Source organism: Pseudorca crassidens, chromosome 15 (genome assembly GCF_039906515.1).
Source record: "Pseudorca crassidens isolate mPseCra1 chromosome 15, mPseCra1.hap1, whole genome shotgun sequence".
Classification (NCBI taxonomy): domain Eukaryota; kingdom Metazoa; phylum Chordata; class Mammalia; order Artiodactyla; family Delphinidae; genus Pseudorca; species Pseudorca crassidens.
In genome coordinates this window covers 8535789-8557048 of record NC_090310.1, presented here as the reverse complement: position 1 = coordinate 8557048, position 21260 = coordinate 8535789, and the positions used below count along the sequence as shown (strand labels likewise).

Here is a 21260-nt window from a genome sequence, read left to right as displayed (position 1 = left end):
CCAGAAAGTATGGAATCTGCCCATGATGCTGCAAAGGGCAAGAATGAGAGCACAGTTGAAGGCAATTGCTGGAAAGAATGAAACCTCTGCAGGTTCACATTCCATTACATTCAGACCCTTCAAGAAACCAGATACTATAAAATGCCCCCAGGGACCAGTCCCTGCCTGCCTATCATTGCCACCCAGTTTGGCTCCAGGAAGTAAGTGCTCCTCCGGGCTCCAGACATCTGGTGCATCCCTTGGCCACACCTTATTACAACCCATCTCCCAATTTTTACTGTATCCTCTGGACCCAGCCAGGGTTTGAGAGGCCAGACGGCTAAGGATGGCGAGGCAGCCTCGAATCATGATGGCCCTGCCTGCCCGTGTGACTTTGACCACGACCCACCATCCAGAACACGCTGCCCCGGCTCCCTGCCCTCTGAACCAACCTCATGTATTAAACACCGCCCTGGATTTTGCCTGAACCTGGCGATTATAAATTCATCATACTGGACTGGACCTCCTGGCTGCCCCAGGTTCATTCCCAAGCCATCTTTGACATCTCTTCCATCTTTTCCATGTCATCTGTCTCCTTCTCCTCTTTTTCCAGCCCTGCTCCCTGCCCCTCGGTCCCCAGGGGAAGGCCATGCTCCCATCCAAGCCTGCCTGTGCTCAGCACCTTGCCTTACCTGTGGCATCCAGATGATCTTCTGTGTCCGGAAGAAGTGGTACATGGCCGAGAAGCTCTCGTAGCCTCCTCTCAGGATACGGATGGGGTGGCGGGCAAGGTGAGTCAGGGTTCTGCCACACTCAACGGCAGCTCCAAGCACAATTCCTAAGAGTAGAGACCAAAGAGATCAATGTCCCCTGTGTGCTCACCATTTGCCTAAAGGCCCAGTGGATAGGCACTCCATTCTGAAAAGCAATTGTCTAGAAAGCTGAAGCAAATATAAATAGAGGTGAATGTTACAATTAAAATTTAAAAAGCAATTCACCACCAAGTAAGCTGATCTTTTTCTATAAACTCCGAGATTTCATTTTTTTTTTCATATTGTTGCAAGGAAGGATGATTCAGCATGAGGGGAATGTGTGTGTATATATACAATATCACATATTATATACCATACAATTCATCTATTTAAAGTATATAAATTAATGTTTTTTATTATATTCACAGTTGTGTAACCATCACTGCAGTCAATTTCAGAACATTTTAGTCACTCCCAAAAGAAACCATGTACCAGTTAGAGGGTTTCATTCCTCATTTCCCTCCAAACATCCAGCTCTAGGCAACCATTAATCTAATTTCTACGGATTGACCTATTCTGGACATTTCATAGACACTGAATTATACAATATGTGGTGTTTTGTGTCTGGTTTCTTTCACTGAGCATAACGTTTTCAAAGTTCATCTATGTTGCAGCAAGTGTCAGCACTCCATCCTTTTTCATAGCTGAATAATATTCCACTGTGTGGCTCTCCACCTTTTGTTTACCCATTTATCTATTGATGACTATTTGGATGTTTCCATTTTGTGGCTATTATGAATAAGGCTGCTATGAACATCCATGTGCAAGGTTTTGTGTGCACATGTTTAATTTCTCTTGGTATATACTGTGGACAAAGAATGTTGCTTGCCATATCAGTAAACAAAGGATGCTGCGGCCATCAAGCCATCAGCCACTGCAGCTGCCCCCGACTGTGCAATTTTCCATGAGTAGGCAAATTATATGCGTGTGGTTTTGGGGTTTTGTTGTTCTGTGGTTGTGATTTCTTACCAAGTGAGGTTGGGGGCTCCATAGCACTAAAGTGAGGTCAGGTATAGACTGCAGACGGCGCTGTCTTTACTGACCAACATTTCCTAGGATTTCAGGGTCCAGCCGACAATCCTAGGATTGCAGACTGGAGACCAACAGGATGAGCTTAGGAAAGAGGGGACAATTTCCTGGCTAAGGACCTCCTGAGAAGACTGGTTTTATTAAAGGTGGAAGCCTAGCGCCACCCAGTGACCGCTGGTGTGAATGCCCAACCCATGGAACTCCACCCATATATATTAGTCACTGAGCCACAAGCAGCAGCAAGGGGTGGTCAGCCCAAAGCAGGGGCTGAATGGAGAATGCAGTGGAGCCTCAGTGAAGCAGATTAGAACTGACCACGCTCCAGCGTGTGGCTGGAGTGACTGCACTGTTCTCCAGCATCACTACCCTGGCCTTAGGAGACCAGACAGAGCCAAACTGCCCAGGTTTGAATCCTGGCCCCAGCACTTGCTAGGTGTGGTGGTTTAAAAACTCTCTCCACAAACCTAGAAAAATGGTACAGATGAACCGGTTTGCAGGGCAGAAGTTCAGACACAGATGTAGAGAACAAACATATGGACATCAAGGGGGGAAAGCTGCGGGGAGTGGGGATGGTGGTGTGATGAATCGGGCGATTGGGATTGACATGTATACACTGACGTGTATAAAATTGATGACTAATAAGAACCTGCTGTATAAAAAAATAAATAAAATTCAAAAAAGTTCTTTAAAAAAACTGATACTAAACTTTCTTTGGGTTATTTGTATGGAAATATGTTAATATAAATGTTTCAGACATTACATGAAATTCATAAAAATCTTATATGTTCTGGTATAATATTATAAGTCATAATTCTAGTTATTATTTTAAAATGTATGTCTCAGAAATAACTAAATTTCCTTGTTAACTGCATTATTATGAACTTCCATCAACTCTTTAACCGTGGTCATTTTTAAGTCTTTGTCATTTACAGACAGTTCTGGGTGTACTGTGATGCTTTTGCAAAAATGTTCCTGTAAAAGGGTTTCATCTTCAACGAATTCATGGAAAAGACTCTGACAAGTACAGGTTTCTGGTAACTGACTATACTGCTGAACTGAATGAATAAGCGTTTTCAGAACTCTAATGGAAAACTGATGAATTCATAAAAGTGCTAACAAAAGATCAAGATGAAAAAAATTAATTACATGGGACTGAGTGAACTGATGAGGATGATTATAATTTTTGTGACTTTCCATTTGAATAAAAAAAAAAAACTCTCCACAAATTCTTTCAAACACCTCCCTTTAAAAGGTTGAGTTTAGGGACTTCCCTGGTGGTGCTCCCAATGCAGGGGGCCCAGGTTTGATCCCTGGTCAGGGAACTAGATCCCACATGCATGCTGCAACTAAGAGTTCGCATGCCACAACTAAGGAGCCCGCCTGCCAGAACTAAGATGGTGCAACCAAATAAATAAATAAATAAATATATTTTTTAAAAAGGTTGAGTTTTAATTCCCCTCTCCTTGAGGGTAGGCTGTACTCAGTGACTTGCTTCTAATGAATAGAATGTGGCAAGAGTGACTGTTTAAGTCCCAAGACTAGGTCATAAAGGGTACATGGCTGTCCCTTTCTCTCCCTCTTTCTTGGATCACTTGCTCTGGGGTATACCGGCTGCCCTGTCGTGAGGCCATCTAAGCAGCCCCATGCAGAAATCCATGCAGTGAGGAACTGAGGACTCCTAGCTATTCCCATGTGAGTGAGTCATCTCAGAGGCACATTATCTTGCCCTGGCCAAACCTTCACAAGACAGCAGTTCTGGCTAACGTCATGACTACAACCTTAGGACAGGCTAGAACCTCCCAGCTAAGCTACTCCTGAATTCCACAGAAACGAATATATAATTAATGTTTATGGTATTAAACTACAGAGTTGGGCTTCCCTGGTGGCACAGTGGTTGAGAGTCCGCCTGCCGATGCAGGGGACACGGGTTCATGCCCCGGTCCGGGAAGATCCCACATGCCACGGAGCGGCTGAGCCCGTGAGCCGTGGCCGCTGAGCCTGCGTGTCCGGAGCCTGTGCTCCGCAACGGGAGAGGCCACAACAGTGAGAGGCCCGTGTACTGCAAAAAAAAAAAAAAAAAAACTACAGAGTTTTGGGGTAATTTGTTACACAGCAATAGATACCCATGGTCTCACACCTGGGGAATGAGTTACTTCACCTTCCTGGACCCCAGTTTCCTCATCAATAAAGTGGGGATGTTACCTATTAGGGCACAATTCTCCATGGTCTTTCGTGTTTCTACATAGCCTCTGAACAAAGGCACTGGCTTTTCAAGGATATGTGTATAACAAACAGCCTTGGATGACAGAGACAGTTTCTGCCTCCAGAGCCAAGGGCAGGCAGGCTTTCTGCCCATTTGTTAAAAAAGATTCAAGCCCCCTAAGCTCAGAGTTCTCCATAATACCACCCACTGCACTCTGGCTACTTTTACTGCTCTGAGAAATAAAGCCCTTTGTCTCTGACCCAGGAGCCTCATGTCTTTTGCCAGCATCCATGAACCACGGCAGGCTCACCTGTCATCTTGCACAGGAAGGAAAAAGCCCAGGCCCTTCCCAGTTCCTGGCATTGCCATCCTCATCGGGCTGCTCTGCAGACTGCATGAGGTGACCCAGGCAGAGCTCCTGGCACGTGACAAAAGTGCTCAGTAACTGAACTCATATTCTTGCTGCTGTTGTAAAAACCCACCTTGATCGCCTTCATCAGCGTTGTCATCGTCGTTGTCGCCTTTTAGGATGACATTCAGGGAGCTGGTGTTGTTATCATACACCACACAGTGTTCCACACACTCCAGATCCACAGACTCCGGGATAAGATATTCACCTGCCCTCTAAAGAAACCACAAAGGAAGGCTGCTGGCAGGTGGGTCCAGCTGAACCCGTATTCCCTGCACGCCAGCACCGGGAGGAGCCGGAGCTAGGACGGTGTCCACCTCCCTGACTACACACAGGCACGGGAGCGCTGACAGTGGACAGAGAGTCTGCTGAACTCCAAGGACCTGCCACACCCATATTCCCTCCTGGGGGAAGCTGACCACAGCTGACCGGGCCAGAGATAACTGCCGGGTCAAAGAACAGTGGTCTATGGACCAGCCCACAGCCCTTTAGGTGCCCTGGCATGAGTGCTATGAGAGCAGTCGTGGCCACCTTAACTAATGACATTCTCTGTCTGGGGGAGAGTGTTGGCGTTGGGGACCGAATCCAAACTCTGCCATGAAGAGGGCAGTGAGCAGAAGGCTTGAATGCACAGAAGTCATAAGCAAGCAGGCATCATGAGGCAGGCTGTAAGCTCAAATGGAAGCTCTGTGAGAGCAGGAACTTTTGTCCCTTTATGGCCACTGATGTATCCTGAGCGTCCAGAACAGTGCCTGGCACACAGCAGGCCATAAATATGGTTAAAGGAAGGAATGGGCAGACAGCAGCAATGAGGTCATGAGGAGGAGCTGGGGACTGGCTGAGTCATCATTATGCTGGACCACAAGGGCAGCAACAACAGGTGTCTTCTGCCAAGGAGGGGATGACCTCTCCCAGTACCAGAACTGCCCAGGACTCCAAAGGGTGTCCCAGAGCTCGGGAAGGCCCAGCTGGTAGCAGCAGAGAGGTGGGTCTTCACTTGTTCGCAATGCTTCCTGAAAGCCCCCACTACTCAGGGGAACCTGAGCCTGGCTCTGTCCCTTGTGACCTGAGCTGACTGTCGTAGAGGCCCTGACAGAGGACATTCAGGTGGGATAGGACGAGTGTGCATCTACTGTACTGCAAGGCAGAGCAGTAAGGCCCCTGGAAGTACAGACCCAGGACGTTCTCCAGGATTCTAAGGAGAGAAATCATATTCGTCTAACAGAATTGGGAGACAGGTGGTGCTCAGAGGACGAGCAGGACTTAGACAGGTGACAATGAGGGGGTAGAAGGCTCTGGGTATGGAGAAGAGCATGAGCAAAAGGGGAACGGTGAGAACAGCCCCTAGAGGCTTGAGCAGGTGGGAGCACAGGAGAGTTGTGGCCCAACATCCATTTTCACTTAATAAACATTCGCTGAGGACTCACTTTGCACTCACACTGTGCTAGGTTCTGAAATACGGAGATACAAAAAAAAAGAAAAAAACAAAAAGGGAAATGCCTGAGTTGGCCTGGAGGACTCAGAAGGGTCTCATGGGACAGGAGGCATTTGAGATGAGACTGTGAGGGCAAGTGGAAATTTGCCAGATGGACAAGGGCTGGGGGAGCATTCCAGGCTGAAGGAACAGATACCCGTCATTCATTTTTAGTTAACAAATAGGTCCCAAGCACCTCCCAGATGCCAGGGACCAGAGTGAGCACCCGGGATACAATGATGAACAAAGCATACACGTCCCTGGGTCACAGAGAGCAGTGTGTCCAAGGGACCACACATATTGTCATTTCCTAGATTGTAAGAGACCATTGGTTGTAAGATGCACCACCAATTTCATAACATTTGCAATCAGGAGTCTACACAGAAGGAGAGGTGTGTTGGCACATAACGCTACTTCAGGCAGGGCGGGGAGCAAGTAGTCCTGGGAAGACCTGAATCGGTGATCTAAAGCCCAGACCTCCCTCCTGGGCCCTGTTGCTCTCTGCGTCCCCTGCACACTGGGTTCACCTTCTCAGACCACTTTGTCCTGAAGCCTTAGTCATGACCACCAGCGATGCTCAGACTCCCATCCTCCAAACCCCACCACCAGAGCAGCCTTCCCTAATGCCAATTCTGATTTGCTGTTTTCTTCCCAGGCCAATCACCGTGGCCAGGGCCTGGATCCTATTCTAAGGAGCACCACTAGACCCCCCATGATTTAAGCAGAGAGAGGAGGAGTTCCCCTCAAAAAAGTGGAGGTGCCAGGCAGAAAAACAACAGATGTTGTGGCCACATTCATTTTCGGGGGAAAAGACTTTGTCACTTTAAGGTGCAAATCAATTGTAGGATATATTCCAACCTCAGAAGTGTTAAAATACAAGGACAAATGAGCATCTTAGACCCCAGGAAACACGGCAGGACAAGGTTGTGGAGGTGTCAGGGGAGAGTGGAAGCATGCCGGATGAGGCTGGAGAGGGAGGTGGAACCAGATCCGGTGTGTGAACACTGACTTGGGGGCTGTGTGTCCTGCTCATGCTGGGGTTCCCTTCCAGCCTTCAGGCCTGTAACCTCCTGGCCAGAAAGTAGGGGAGGGGAGGTGTGAGGTGTCAGCCTGGCCGAGGGGCTGAGGCAGAGGGAATGCCTCTTTTCCAGAGCCGGGGGTACTGCCGGAATCAAAGGAACACACAGATTTGAGAGGTGAGTTGGAAGCTGAAAGCCATACAGGACGAAGGGGCTCTGAATCAGCTGCAAAACACCAAGGAAGGCCTGAAATGGAGATGAAGAGCTAGAGTATGGAGCCAGAAAACTGAAAATCCAGAGAGGAAAAAAGCAGATAATGACACACTAGGGCGGGGAAAGGGAGGTGTTAGGAGCAAGCTTACCCCAGAAAAATACTTGAGGCAGGGCACAGGCTCCCTGGCCAGTTGTGTGGGAAAGGGTCAGAGGTGGAGTGCGCAGCAGCACGTGGCAGTGGGAACAGGGAGAAGGGGGAAATATTGCAAGACAGAATCGTGGAAGTAAAACCGACAGGATGGCTAACTGCACGTGGACAGCTGAAGCTGTAAGCCTGGATGAAATCTCTGAAGGAAGTACACTGACCAGCAGATATACAAGAACAGGGTAGTGGTTTCTTCAGGCGGCAGCAGGAGAAAATGAAGCTGAACCAAAGAGGTAGAGAAGAAACCAGGGAAGCAAGGGAGAACCTGGAAGTCAAGGGCAGAGAATGTGGTCAGGATGGGAGGGGTCAAGGTAGAGCCCAAGTGAAGGCTGCCATGCTCAGCAGTGACCAGAGAGAGAAGACTCCCTACGGGACTGGAGGGAAGGGCTTCACTGCAGGAGCGAGGCCGGTGACTGCCTGCAGGGCCCAGGCATTATAAAAGCTGGGCCGGGAATAGGAAGACAGGATGGAAATGGAAGGGAGGGTAGGGAAGGGGCTTCTGTCTCTGGGTTATACTAACTATTTCTATGGCTTGTTGTCTGTTGCCCAAGTAGAAGAGATGCTCCATGAGGCAGGGAGAATGAATTAAGGGCATCTTATATTCTGTTGTATCCCCAGGGTCTGGAACATTGCCTGGCAAGTCAAGGAATTAAAGCAACATTTGCTTAATGAAGCTGTTGACCGTGGGGGGGCAGTGGGGAGACCTTAAGGAGTGTGAAACAGTGTAGGAGACCCTCATGGTGGACGCACAGGGGCAGTCCTGTCTCTGCCGCCCACAGTGTCCAGTAGTAAGTGCTGCCTCCTGGACCTCGGACACAATCTCCCATTCTCCCCACCCCCCTGTAAGGTAGCCCCAGATTCTGACTCTGCCCATATACCTTCTTCACAAGACGGGCTGTAATCACATGGCTTTCATCATACTCCCGTTTGGAACGCACATCTGAAAAGGAAAAGTATTTAACTAATAACTGCACTTGCAAAGGAACACATGACCAAACTAGAGCACTTACATCAGCATTAACATATATTTGTTTGGCAGTTAGGCAACACTTGTCGTGAATTTAAAATTCAAAGCGTGTAGCTGTCCTATTCTAGGCTACCCATATAACTCCCCTGCCCCCTCATATCCACACCCATATCCCCCCGTAAGGAACAGTGAGACTCCGCATCTATGATTTAGGGGAAGTTCTCTCTGAGGTCGAAAAAAGCAGGGAGGGGAGAAATCAAAGTCAGGGTAGCCTCATACTAAATGCTCCATGGAATTTTAGACAAATTCAGACTCTAGAGCCTAAGAGTTGAGGTTCTAATGCCCCTGTGAGGACAGAAGTTGTGGTACTGATGTCCTCTAAGTTGGGAGGAACATGGAACATAAATCCTAAAAAGAACCGTTATGCATAAATCTTAAAAAGGACTGTTATCAAAAAAAAAAAAAAAAAAAAGGACTGTTATCCAAAATACACCAAGGATTCTTAAAATACAACAAGAAAACAATCAACTCAATTTTTAAAATGGGCAAAAGATATGAACAGACACACCATACCAAAGATAAATGGCAAATAAGCATATGGAAAGATGCTCCACATCATATGTCATCAAGGAAATGCAAATTGAAACACGAGATACCACTACATGCCTATCAGAACGGCAAAACTTCAAAACACAGAACACCAGATGCTGGTGCAGATGCAGGGCAACAGGAACTGTCATTTGTTGCCGGTGGGGATGTAAAATGGTACAGCCATTTTGGAAGACAGTTTGGCAGTTTTTAATAAAATCAAACATTCTCTTAACAGCAACTGTGCTCCTTGGTATTCACTCAAATGAGTGGAAAACGTATGACCGCAGATGCTTATAGTAGCTTTTTCATAACTGCCAAAACTTGAGAGCAGCCAATATGTCCTTAAGTAGGTGAGCGGATAAATAAACTGTGGTACATCCAAATAATGGAATATTAATAAAACTGAAAAGAAAAGAGCTATCAAGTCATGAAAAGATATGGAGGAAAGTTTAATGCATATATGTGACAGAAGCCAATCTGAAAAGGCTTCATTTCACACTGTCCGATTCCAACTATATGACATTCTAGAAAAGGCAAAACTGTAAAGATCAGTGGCTGCCAGGGGTTAGTGACAGAGAGGGATGGACAGGCAGAACATACAGGATTTTTAGGTCAGGAAAACTATTCTGTGTGATATTATAATGATGGACATATGTCATTATATATTTGTCAAAACCCACAGAACGTATCAATACATCAACCCTAATGTAAACTGTGGGCTTTACGGGATAACGATGTGTCAATGTAGGTTCATCAACTGTAACAACTATACCACTCTGGTTTGGGATGCTGACAGTTGAGGAGGCTGTACCTGTGGGGTGTGGGGGGAGTCAGGGGTTATACAGGAACTCTGTACTTTCTGTTCAATTTTGCTGTGAACCTAAAACTTCTCTAAAAAACATCTATTTTTTTTAAAAAGACATAAGCAAGCACTAACCACAAAAGAAAACATTGATAAACCTAATCCTATTAAAATTTAAAACTTCTCTTTTCATTAAAATACGACATTGAGGGGACTTCCCTGCTGGCACAGTGGTTAGGAATCTGCCTGCCAATGCAGGGGACACAGGTTCAATCCCTGGCCCGGGAAGATCAACTAAGCCCGTCCGCCACAACTACTGAGCCTGCACTCTAGAGCCCGTGAGCCAAAACTACTGAGCCCACGTGCCACAACTACTGAAGCCCGCGTGCCTAGAGCCCGTACTCCGCAACAAGAGAAGCCACTGCAATGAGAAGCCCGCGCGCCACAATGAAGAGTAGCACCCACTCACCGCAACTAGAGACAGCCCGCATGCAGCGACGAAGACCCAATGCAGCCAAAACATAAATAAATAAAAAATTAAAAAATACAACGTTAAGAAAGCAAAAGGGCAAGCCAGAGACTGAGAGAAAATATCCCTAATACAAATAACTAAGAAAATCTCGTATCCAGAATTTATAAAGAACTTACAAATTCAGGCATCTGAAGACACCTTCATCTGAAGACACCTGTATTATGAGACACATTTAGAAACAGCTCAAGACCACATCCCTGGGCTGACTCCAGCCCAGTAAGGTGCCTGCCTGAGGAAACTCAAGGCTTCCAAAGAACTACCTGAAGATAGGGCCCCTGTCTCCCAGGCCCTGTGGAGGGTAAGAACCTAACTCGGATAAGCACCAGTTAGTAAACCCCCCTGGGTTTCACATGGTCCAACTCCCATCCCCTTTTCGTAGTTTTTCACTTCCCTGACTGAGCTCCACTCATCTCCCTCCCTACTCCCTCACTCTCCCTTTGAAAGGCCCAGTTGCCTCTATGCAAATTGAGGTGGAGTTCCATTCACACTGGACTCTTCCCTATGGCAAGAGTATACTACTGATTAAACTCTGTGTTCACCACTCTGACTAGTGTCTGGCTTTGTTTATCTTTAACATGATTTAACAACAAAAACGAACAAACTACAGTATAGCTACATACAACAACATAAGCGAAACTTAATCATATAATTTTGAGCAAAGGAAGTCAGTGACATGGTCTATATGGCTTAAAAACAAGTGAAACTGAGTATAGTATATTATAAGCTTGTTTCACTCATAAATATAGCTGTGAAAATCTGAAATGAATAGGAAGCTAAACCTAATCGTGTTCACAAAAAATAATATAACATGATCTAGTAGGAATTCTGTCATACTAGAAAATAATACTAGAAAATCTTTAAGATATTAAAGAAGGCACTTCCCTGGTGGTGCAGTAGTTAAGAATCTGCCTGCCAAAAAGTTAAAAAAAAAAAAGAATCTGCCTGCCAATGCAGGGGACACGGGTTCAAGCCCTGGTCCGGGAAGATCCCACATGCCGTGGAACAACTAAGCCTGTGCGCCCCAACTACCAAGCCTGAGCTCTAGAGCTCACAAGCCACAGCTACTGAGCCTGTGTGCCACAACTACTGAAGCCTGCAAGCCTAGAGCCCATGCTCCGCAACAAGAGAAGCCACCGCAATGAGAAGCTCACGCACCACAACGAAGAGTATCCCCCCGCTTGCCGCAACTAGAGAAAGCCCGCGTGCAGCAACAAAGACCCAAAGCAGCCAAACATAAATAAATAAATAATTTTTTAAAGATATTAAAGGAGAAAAACTATGTTCATTTTAACAAATTAAGAAAATTTTCAATTCATGTCATGAAAAAAATTCTTAGTACATTAGGTATATATGGTAACTTCCTTAATGTGATAGGTAAATTACTCAGTATCTACAGTAAACATCATACTGATTGATAAAGTGAGAAACAAGACAAAATGCTCACTATCACTGTAACAGAGAAGAACAAACCTGACTCCATATTGGATCTACTCCTTTATCTCTAACCTTTGTGCTCTGTTGCCTGTGCTTAGTCATGCTGGCTCTACACCTTTGTAAAGGAATGTTGCCTATAGCATGAAATATATATACTAGCCCTTTCTCAAGGTTCTGACTCCCAGGCTTGACCTTTAAAAGGTATAACATTTGTCTTGTTGGAGGTTTACAGGAACATTGTGACCAGACCTATGTGGACAGCTGCAAGAAGGATTATTACATACCCTCTGGAGTCTGGCCAGCACCAAGAAGTTTGCAATAACCAGCCACATGCCCTCCCCTTTTAGTATAAAAGGGGCCTGAATTCTAACTCAAGTAGGATGGTTCTTTGGGACACTAGTCCACTATCTTCTCAGTCTGCTGGCTTTCCAAATAAAGTCACTATTCCTTGCCCCAACAACTCATCTCTTGATTTATTGGCCTGTGGTGCAGTGAGCAGTACGAGCTTGGACTTGGTATCATCACTGTTCCTTTTTTTTTTTTAAACATATTTATTGGAGTATAATTACTTTACAATGGTGTGTTAGTTTCTGCTTTATAACACACTGTTCCTTTTTAACACTGTACTGGAGGGCAAAGGGTATAGCAATGTAGTGAGACTTAAGAATTGAAACAGAAGAAATAAAACTTTTGTTATAAGCAGATAAATGATTGTTTTACATAAAATCCAAGAGAATCACAAACAATTAGCATTAGTAGGAGAGTACATCAAGGTTGCTAGATACAATATATTTTAAAAATCAATAATGGTCTGAAAGTGGAGAAAAAAGAGAATGTTCTAAAAGAGAAAAAGGATTATAGTAATGTCTCAAAGATCCAAGTGTCTACCAAAACTTGCAAATCAGCAACAGAGACTAAAGAGATGGATGTGCATACCAGCAATGATTCAGAAATCCTGTAAAACCAAGAAAAGTTACAAGAAAATAGAAGCTGAAGCCCATTCCATAAATGATCCTGTGAATGATGAAAAACCTATGACAAAAAAGAAAAAGAAAAGCTTTCTACCAAAATAGTCAGGAAGTGCCAAAGGGTGACAGCAAAGTAGAAGAGAATAAAAAGAAAAGTACCTGCATGAGAAAAAAAAGTAAAATGATAACTCTGGAAAGTAAATCAAGTTAAAAACAGCAAGACTGCTCAGAAGGGGGCTGCTCGGGTGAAAACAACTCCTTCTACAGATCTTCTTCTTTACATGGGGCCAATTCCCAAAAATGTCTCCTTTCCAAAAAGATAACAAAAAGGAAAAGTCCAACATGCAGAGTGAACATAAAGTAAAATGCAGCATCTCTAGGAAAGTGCAGGTGCACAGGGTCTCCTACCACCATCACCACTGCAGCCAAAGGAAAACTTAAAAGAGGAGGCGTCAAAAGACCAAAAATTACTCTCCAAAGGGAAGAAAACAGGCTCCCCTTCAGAAAATAGCAGCAGAAGGGGCAGATAAGAGTCTTGCTGGTTTTGCTGCCAGTATAAAGGAATCTACTGGTACTTCATCCTCTGAATAAAACCTGAATTTCACCTAGAGGGTGAAATTTCAGATAGTTAACAGGCTGACATTATGCACTGTAAAATGGAAAATGATCAGAACACAACAGAGAACCTCCCTGGTAAGAACTCAGCAGGTGGAGAACCAATTTCACCACTGTTTCTTCTCCCACCAATAGAAAAATGTGGAGCAGTGTCTAGAACCACACTGGCATCACCTCCTGTTACCATGTCAATAGATGAGTCTCAGGATACTGATGAAGATGCATGCATCCACAGTCATGATGGAAGTGACCTAAGTGACAACATGTCAGAGGGTAGTGATGATTCTGGACTGCACAGGGCTCAGCCAGTTCCACAAGAAACTAGTAGAAGAAATGCAAAGGAAGTCTTGGCAGTCTAAGGGACTGAAGGAGATTTTGTTTGTATCTTCTATGCTTCTTTTTTTAGAAAAGAAAAAGATCACAGCAAACATTTCAATCATCCTTTGGTTAGTGTACACGTCCTTGAAAAAGCAGCTAAAGGGAGAAGTAATTAAACTTTGGACAAGGCTTTAGTTCCTAGTTTGTATATCTATTACATTTTATATTCATTCACAGTAATAGACAATCTTTTATTTTGAAAATTGCTTTGATAGTTTCCGATGTTGATTTTTAAGTGGTACTCTTTTCCTTAGGACTTTATGTATACCTATTGATTGTTGTATAAATTTTAGCAAATCCAAGGGAGTTAGTACGCTAAACCAGCAGACATCTAATCTGTTAGCTCATGCGTTTAACTGAAATGAGGAGGCCAAGATGGCATTTTATTGCCTTGTGCAGTTACAACTTGTTTTTCCCCATGTCTATCTTTTCCTGTTTCACCTTAACTTATTCTCAGTTCCTTGTTTAGCTCTATAAAAATTGGCATACTTAATAGCAAATTATTTGAAGAATTTGCCTGCTTTATATAATATTAACACTTAAAAAATTTTTAGAGATGATAAGACATTTAAATTGAAGTAAACGTAAACCAAAATGTGAGAAATGGAGACCTGATTGAAACAAAAAGGTGTTTATTTGGGCTTTGTTAGGACCGCGGCCCAAAAGACACCGATTCAAGAAGCACTTGAATTGTGTTCCGCCAGATTACAAAATGGGGGAGGCTTATAAAGGGCAAAAAACTTCACAAGGTTACGTACATTGTTTGTCAAGAATCAGAACTGGAGTTGGCAAGAAGTAAGGGTGCTTGTTAAGCAAGGATTGGTTGGCGATTGAGATGTTTCATAGTTTCAGTGCGGGAAGAGGGGGCTCAGACTTTGATACTACAAGGTTGAAGCTAGCAGCTGCTAGCAGATACTGCTTTGAAAATGGCTGGTGGTATCCATGAGTTTTATACGGTTCAGAAAATTCAAGCTCTCAGTGATGTAGGAACATGTCTAAAACCACATCCACGTGGCCACCCAGATCCATTTTGGATGCCTGAACTCCACTTTCACTTTTAAATGATCTTAAATATGTCAAAAAGTTTTTCCAACAACTGACATCCAGGCATTTATTTCCTGAGTTTTGATCAGTATTTCTTATTTGGGTACGTTAATCACCATAAAAACAGTGATTTTGATCCATTTTTGCTGTTGTTGCTGTTGCTGCTGCTATAATGGCTTAAGATGTTGCACACTGTCATAGTTTTAACCTATGTAGTTTTTTCTAGAAATAACATGTGTTGAACAGTAACACTTTATACCTATATACACATGTTTACTCTGGTCTCTTTGGAGGAATGCTTTTAGACTATTTGCAAAAGGTCATTTTTCTTTGCTGCAATTATCTTTTGCAGAATATTAGTGTGTGCAAGTTTGAGCAATGAAACACGAAATCTGCAAGTTCAATCCATTGAACTGATTTTCACATCCTTTCTCTATGCCAGAGTCTGTATTTTGTATGCTACTTATTTTGAATGGATGTGGTAAATTCACAGCTCTCAGCTTTTATTTTGCAATAACTCAACCCCTAGGCTCTATAGTGAAAGGATTTTCATCTCAAATACCAGCCATCAGTAATTTCTTTTTTGTGTTTGTTTCTTTTTGGCCTGTTTTGGTACAGCTACTTCCTAAATGACAGTGTTAAGTCAGATATTTGAGAAAAACGGTTGGTGTCTATATGGCTACTCAACTGAATAAAGAACTCTAAGTGATATTTGGAAAGTGCAAACCTGGAATGAGGAGACATGATTATTCCTTCAAACTATACAGAATCTCACTTGTATAATAGCTACCTATGGCTTCAGAATTTCACAACAAACTCAGGATAAGAGAGACAGTATGACTGCTGGCAGACCAGCTGCAACTTCCTATGAACACAATGAAAGAGACTAGTGAAACTCAAGTACATTCTAGATTAAAAATCCACACTTTCCCAGGGATCTCCCAGTACGTGTCCTGGTTGTCCCATTGAGACAGGCTGGAACCTGGGACCCTTTGCTGCAGTACTTGCACCTGGACAAAAGTCTCCTCCAGCAATAAATACAAAGAAACTATAAGGGACTAAAAATAACTACATGCATGCCCAGTTGGGAAAATTATGAACAACAAAATACAAAAAGACCAACAACCCAACTGCCACTTCTGAGGAGTTGAGAGCAAAAGCAGGGTGCTACACATGTACCCTGCACACAGCACTACCAAGGGGGTGGGCAGACCACCTTATTATTATAATTCAAGTATATACTCTCTTACTGACAGAGTTGACACAAAGCAGAATTACAAGCCAAATATAGAAGATTGGTTCAAGATGGCAGAGTAGAAGGATGTGCTCTCACTCCCTCCTGCGAGAGCACCGGTATCACAACTAACTGCTGAACAATCATCGACAGGAAGACACTGAAACTCACCAGAAAAGATACGCCACATCCAAAGACAAAGGAGAAGCAACAATGAGACGGTAGGAGGGGTGCAATCACAATAAAATCAAATCCCATAACTGCCAGGTGGCTGACCCACAGACTGGAGAACACTTATACCACAGAAGTCCACCCACTGGAGTGAAGGTTCTGAGCCCCACGTCAGGCTTCCCAACCTGGGGGTCTAGCAACAGGAGGAGAAATTCCTAGAGAGTCAGACTTTGAAGGCTAGTGGGATTTGATTGCAGGACTTCGACAGGACTGGGGGAAATAGAGACTCCACTCTTGGAGGGCACACACAAAGTAGTGTGCACATCAGGACCCAGGGGAAGGAGCAGTGACCCCAGGGGAGACTGAACCAGACCTACCTGCTAGTGTGTTGGAGGGTCTCCTGCAGAGGCAGGGGGTGGCTGTGGCTCACCATGAGGACAAGGACACTGGCAGTGGAAGTTCTGGGAAGTAATCCTTGGCGTGAGCCCTCCCAGAGGCCGCCATTAGCCCTACCAAAGAGCCCAGGTAGGCTTCAGTGTTGGGTCACCTCAGGCCAAACAACCAACAGGGAGGGAACCCAGCCCCACCCATCAGCAGACAAGCAGATTCAAGTTTTACTGAGCTCTGCCCACCAGAGCAACACCCAGCTCGACCCACCACCAGTTCCTCCCATCAGGAACCTTACACAAGCCTCTTAGATAGCCTCATCCACCAGAGGGCAGACAGCAGAAGCAAGAAGAACTACAATCCTGCAGCCTGTGGAACAAAAACCACATTCACAGAAAGATAGACAAGATGAAAAGGCAGAGGGCTATGTACCAGATGAAGGAACAAGATAAAACCCCAGAAAAACAACTAAGTGAAGTGAAGATAGGCAGCCTTCCAGAAAAAGAATTCAAAATAATGATAGTGAAGATGATCCAGGACCTCGGAAAAAGAATGGAGGCAAAGATCAAGAAGATGCAAGAAATGTTTAACAAGGACCTAGAAGAATTAAAGAAAAACAAACAGAGATGAACAATACAATAACTGAAATGAAAAATACACTAGAAGGAATCAATAGCAGAATAACTGAGGCAGAAGAACAGATAAGTGACCTGGAAGACAGAATGGTGGAATTCACTGCCATGGAACAGAATAAAGACAAAAGAATGAAAAGAAATGAAGACAGCCTAAGAGACCTCTGGGACAACATTAAACGCAACAACATTCACATTATAGGGGTCCCAGAAAGAGAAGAGAGGGAGAAAGGATCCAAGAAAATATTTGAAGAGATTATAGTTGAAAACTTCCCTAGCATGGGAAAGGAAATAGCCACCCAAGTCCTGGAAGCGCAGAGAGTCCCAGGCAGGAGAATCCCAAGGAGAAACACACCAAGACACATAGTAATCAAATTGACAAAAATTAAAGGCAAAGAAAAATTACTGAAAGCAACAAGGGAAAAATGACAAATAACATACAAGGGAACTCCCATAAGGTTAACAGCTGATTTCTCAGCAGAAACTCTACAAGCCAGAAGGGGGTGGCATGACATATTTAGAGTGATGAAAGGGAAGAACCTACAACCAAGATTACTCTACCCTGCAAGGCTATCATTCAGATTCGATGGAGAAATCAAAAGCTTTACAGACAAGCAAAAGCTAAGAGAATTCACCACCACCAAACCAGCTCTACAACAAATGCTAAAGGAACTTCTCTAAGTGGGAAACACAAGAAAAGGACCTACAAAAACAAACCCATAACAATTAAGAAAATGGTAACAGGAACATACATATTGATAACTACCTTAAACATGTATGGATTAAATGCTCCAATCAAAAGACACAGGCTTGATGAATGGATACAAAAACAAGACGCATATGTATGCTGTCTACAAGAGACCCACTTCAGACCTAGGGACACATACAGACTGAAAGTGAGGGGATGGAAAAAGATATTCCATGCAAATGGAAATCAAAAGAAAGCTGGAGTAGCAATACTCATATCAGATAAGATAGACTTTAAAATAAAGAATGTAACAAGAGACAAAGAAGGACACTACATAATGATCAAGGGATCAATCCAAGAAGAAGATATAACAATTATAAATATATATGCACCCAACATAGGAGCACCTCAGTACATAAAGCAATTGCTAATGGCTATAAAAGAAGAAATCGACAGAAACACAATAATAGTGAGAGACTTTAACACCTCACTTACACCAAGGGACAGATCATCCAGACAGAAAATTAATAAGGAGATACAAGCTTTAAATGACACAATAGACCAGATAGATTTAATTGATATTTATAGGACATTCCATCCAAAAACAGCAGATTACACTTTCTTCTCAAGTGCACACAGAACATTCCCCAGCATAGACCACATCTTGGGTCACAAATCAAGCCTCAGTAAATTTAAGACAATTGAAATGATACCAAGCATCTTTTCTGACCACAACACTATGAGATTAGAAAAGAATTACAGGGAAAAAAAATATAAAAAACACAAACACACGGAGGTTAAACAATACATTACTAAATAACCAAGAGATCACTGAAGAAATCAAAGAGGAAATCAAAAAATACCTAGAGACAAATGACAATGAAAACACAACAATCCAAAACCTATGGGGTGCAGCAAAAGCAATAATAAGAGGGAAGTTTATAGCAATACAATCCTACCACAAGAAACAAGAAAAATCTCAAATACACAATCTAACCTTAAACCTAAAGGAACTAGAGAAAGAACAAACAAAACCCAAAGTTAGTAGAAGGAAAGAAATCATAACTATCAGAGCAGAAATAAATGAAATAGAAACAAAGAAAACAATAGCAAAGATCAATAAAACTAAAACCTGGTTCTTTGAGAAGATGTAGTAAATTGATAAACCTTTAGCCAGACTCATCAAGAAAAACAGAGAGAGGACTCAATCAATAAAATTAGAAATGAGAAAGGGGTTACAACAGACATCGCAGAAATACAAAGCAACCTAAGAGACTACTACTACAAGCAACTCTATGCCAATAAAATGGACAACCTGGAAGAAATGGGCAAATTCTTAGAAAAGTGTAACCTTCCAAGACTGAACCAGGAAGAAATAGAAAACATGAACAGACCAATCACAAGCACTGAAACTGTAACAGTGATTAAAAATCTTCCAACAAACAAAAGCCCAGGACCAGATGGCTTCACAGACAAATTCTATCAAACATTTAGAGAAGAGCTAACACCTATCCTTCTCAAACTCTTCCAAAATATAGCAGAGGGAGGAATACTCCCAAACTCATTCTATGAGGCCACCATCACCCTGATACCAAAACGAGACAAGGATTCACAAAGAAAGAAAACTACAGGCCAATATCACTGATGAACATAGATGCAAAAATCCTCAACAAAATACTAGCAAACAGAATCCAACAGCACATTAAAAGGATCATACACCACGATCAAGTGGGGTTTATTCCAGGAATGCAAGGATTCTTCAATATACGCAAATCAATCAACGTGATACACCATATTAACAAATTGAAGGAGACGAACCATATGATCATCTCAATAGATGCAGAGAAAGCTTTCGACAAAATTCAACACACATTTATGATAAAAACCCTGCAGAAAGTAGGCATAGAGGGAATTTTCCTCAACATAATAAAGGCCATATATGACAAACCTACAGCCAACATCATCCTCAATGGTGAAAAACTGAAAGCATTTCCACTAAGATCAGGAACAAGACAAGGTTGCCCACTCTCACCACTCTTATTCAACATAGTTTTGGAAGTTTTAGCCACAGCAATCAGAGAAGAAAAGGAAATAAAAGGAATCCAAATCAGAAAAGAAGAAGTTAAACTGTCACTGTTTGCAGATGACATGATACTATACATAGAGAATCCTAAAGATGACACCAGAAAACTTCTAGAGCTAATCAATGAATTTGGTAAAGTAGCAGGATACAAAATTAATGCACAGAAATCTCTGGCATTCCTATACACTAATGATGAAAAATCTGAAAGTGAAATCAAGAAAACACTCCCATTTACCACTGCAACAAAAAGAATAAAATAACTAGGAATAAACCTACCTAAGGAGACAAAAGACCTGTATGCAGAAAATTATAAGACACTGATGAAAGAAATTAAAGATGATACAAATAGATGGAGAGATATACCATGTTCTTGGATTGGAAGAATCAACATTGTGAAAATGACTCTACTACCCAAAGCAATCTACAGGTTCAGTGCAATCCCTATCAAACCACCACTGGCATTTTTCACAGAACTAGAACAAAAAATTTCACAATTTGTATGGAAACACAAAAGACCCCGAATAGCCAAAGCAATCTTGAGAATGAAAAACGGAGATGGAGGAATCAGGCTCCCTGACTTCAGACTATACTACAAAGCTACAGTAATCAAGACAATATGGTACTGGCACAAAAACAGAAATATAGATCTATGGAACAGGACAGAAAGTCCAGAGATAAACCCACGCACATATGGTCACCTTATCTTTGATAAAGGAGGCAGGAATGTACAGTGGAGAAAGGACAGCCTCTTCAATAAATGGTGCTGGGAAAATTGGACAGGTACATGTAAAAGTATGAGATTAGATCACTCCCTAACACCATACACAAAAATAAGCTCAAAATGGAGTAAAGACCTAAATGTAAGGCCAGAAACTATCAAACTCTTAGAGGAAAACATAGGCAGAACACTCTATGACATAAATCACAGCAAGACCCTTTTTTTCCCACCTCCTAGAGAAATGGAAATAAAAACAAAAATAAACAAATGGGACCTAATGAAACTTCAAAGCTTTTGCACAGCAAAGGAAACCATAAACAAGATCAAAAGACAACTCTCAGAATGGGAGAAAATATTTGCAAATGAAGCAACTGACAAAGGATTAATCTCAAAAATTTACAAGCAGCTCATGCAGCTCAATAACAAAAAAACAAAAAACCCAATCCAAAAATGGGCAGAAGACCTAAATAGACATTTCTCCAAAGAAGATATACAGACTGCCAACAAACACATGAAAGAATGCTCAACATCATTAATCATTAGAGAAATGCAAATCAAAACTACAATGAGATATCATCTCACACCAGTCAGAATGGCCATCATCAAAAAATCTACAAACAACAAATGCTGGAGAGGGTGTGGAGAAAAGGGAACACTCTTGCACTGCTGGTGG

At 42.9% G+C, this 21260-nt stretch overlaps 1 protein-coding gene across 19 annotated transcripts in view; it reads right to left on the bottom strand.

The window, feature by feature from the left end:
* Nucleotides 1-21260, bottom strand: part of STYXL1 (serine/threonine/tyrosine interacting like 1) — a 63957-nt gene that overhangs the window by 24529 nt on the left and 18168 nt on the right. For 11 of the 19 annotated variants that reach the window (XM_067705857.1, XM_067705856.1, XM_067705858.1 and 8 more), the window contains 3 exons: nucleotides 8222-8283; nucleotides 4506-4647; nucleotides 672-817 (listed from right to left, as the gene is read on the bottom strand). In XM_067705857.1, coding sequence (XP_067561958.1) covers nucleotides 672-817; nucleotides 4506-4647; nucleotides 8222-8283 — 350 coding nt within the window. The remainder of the gene's footprint in view (nucleotides 1-671; nucleotides 818-4505; nucleotides 4648-8221; nucleotides 8284-21260) is intronic. The other 8 variants (XM_067705868.1, XM_067705866.1, XM_067705870.1 and 5 more) reach the window with 2 other exon arrangements.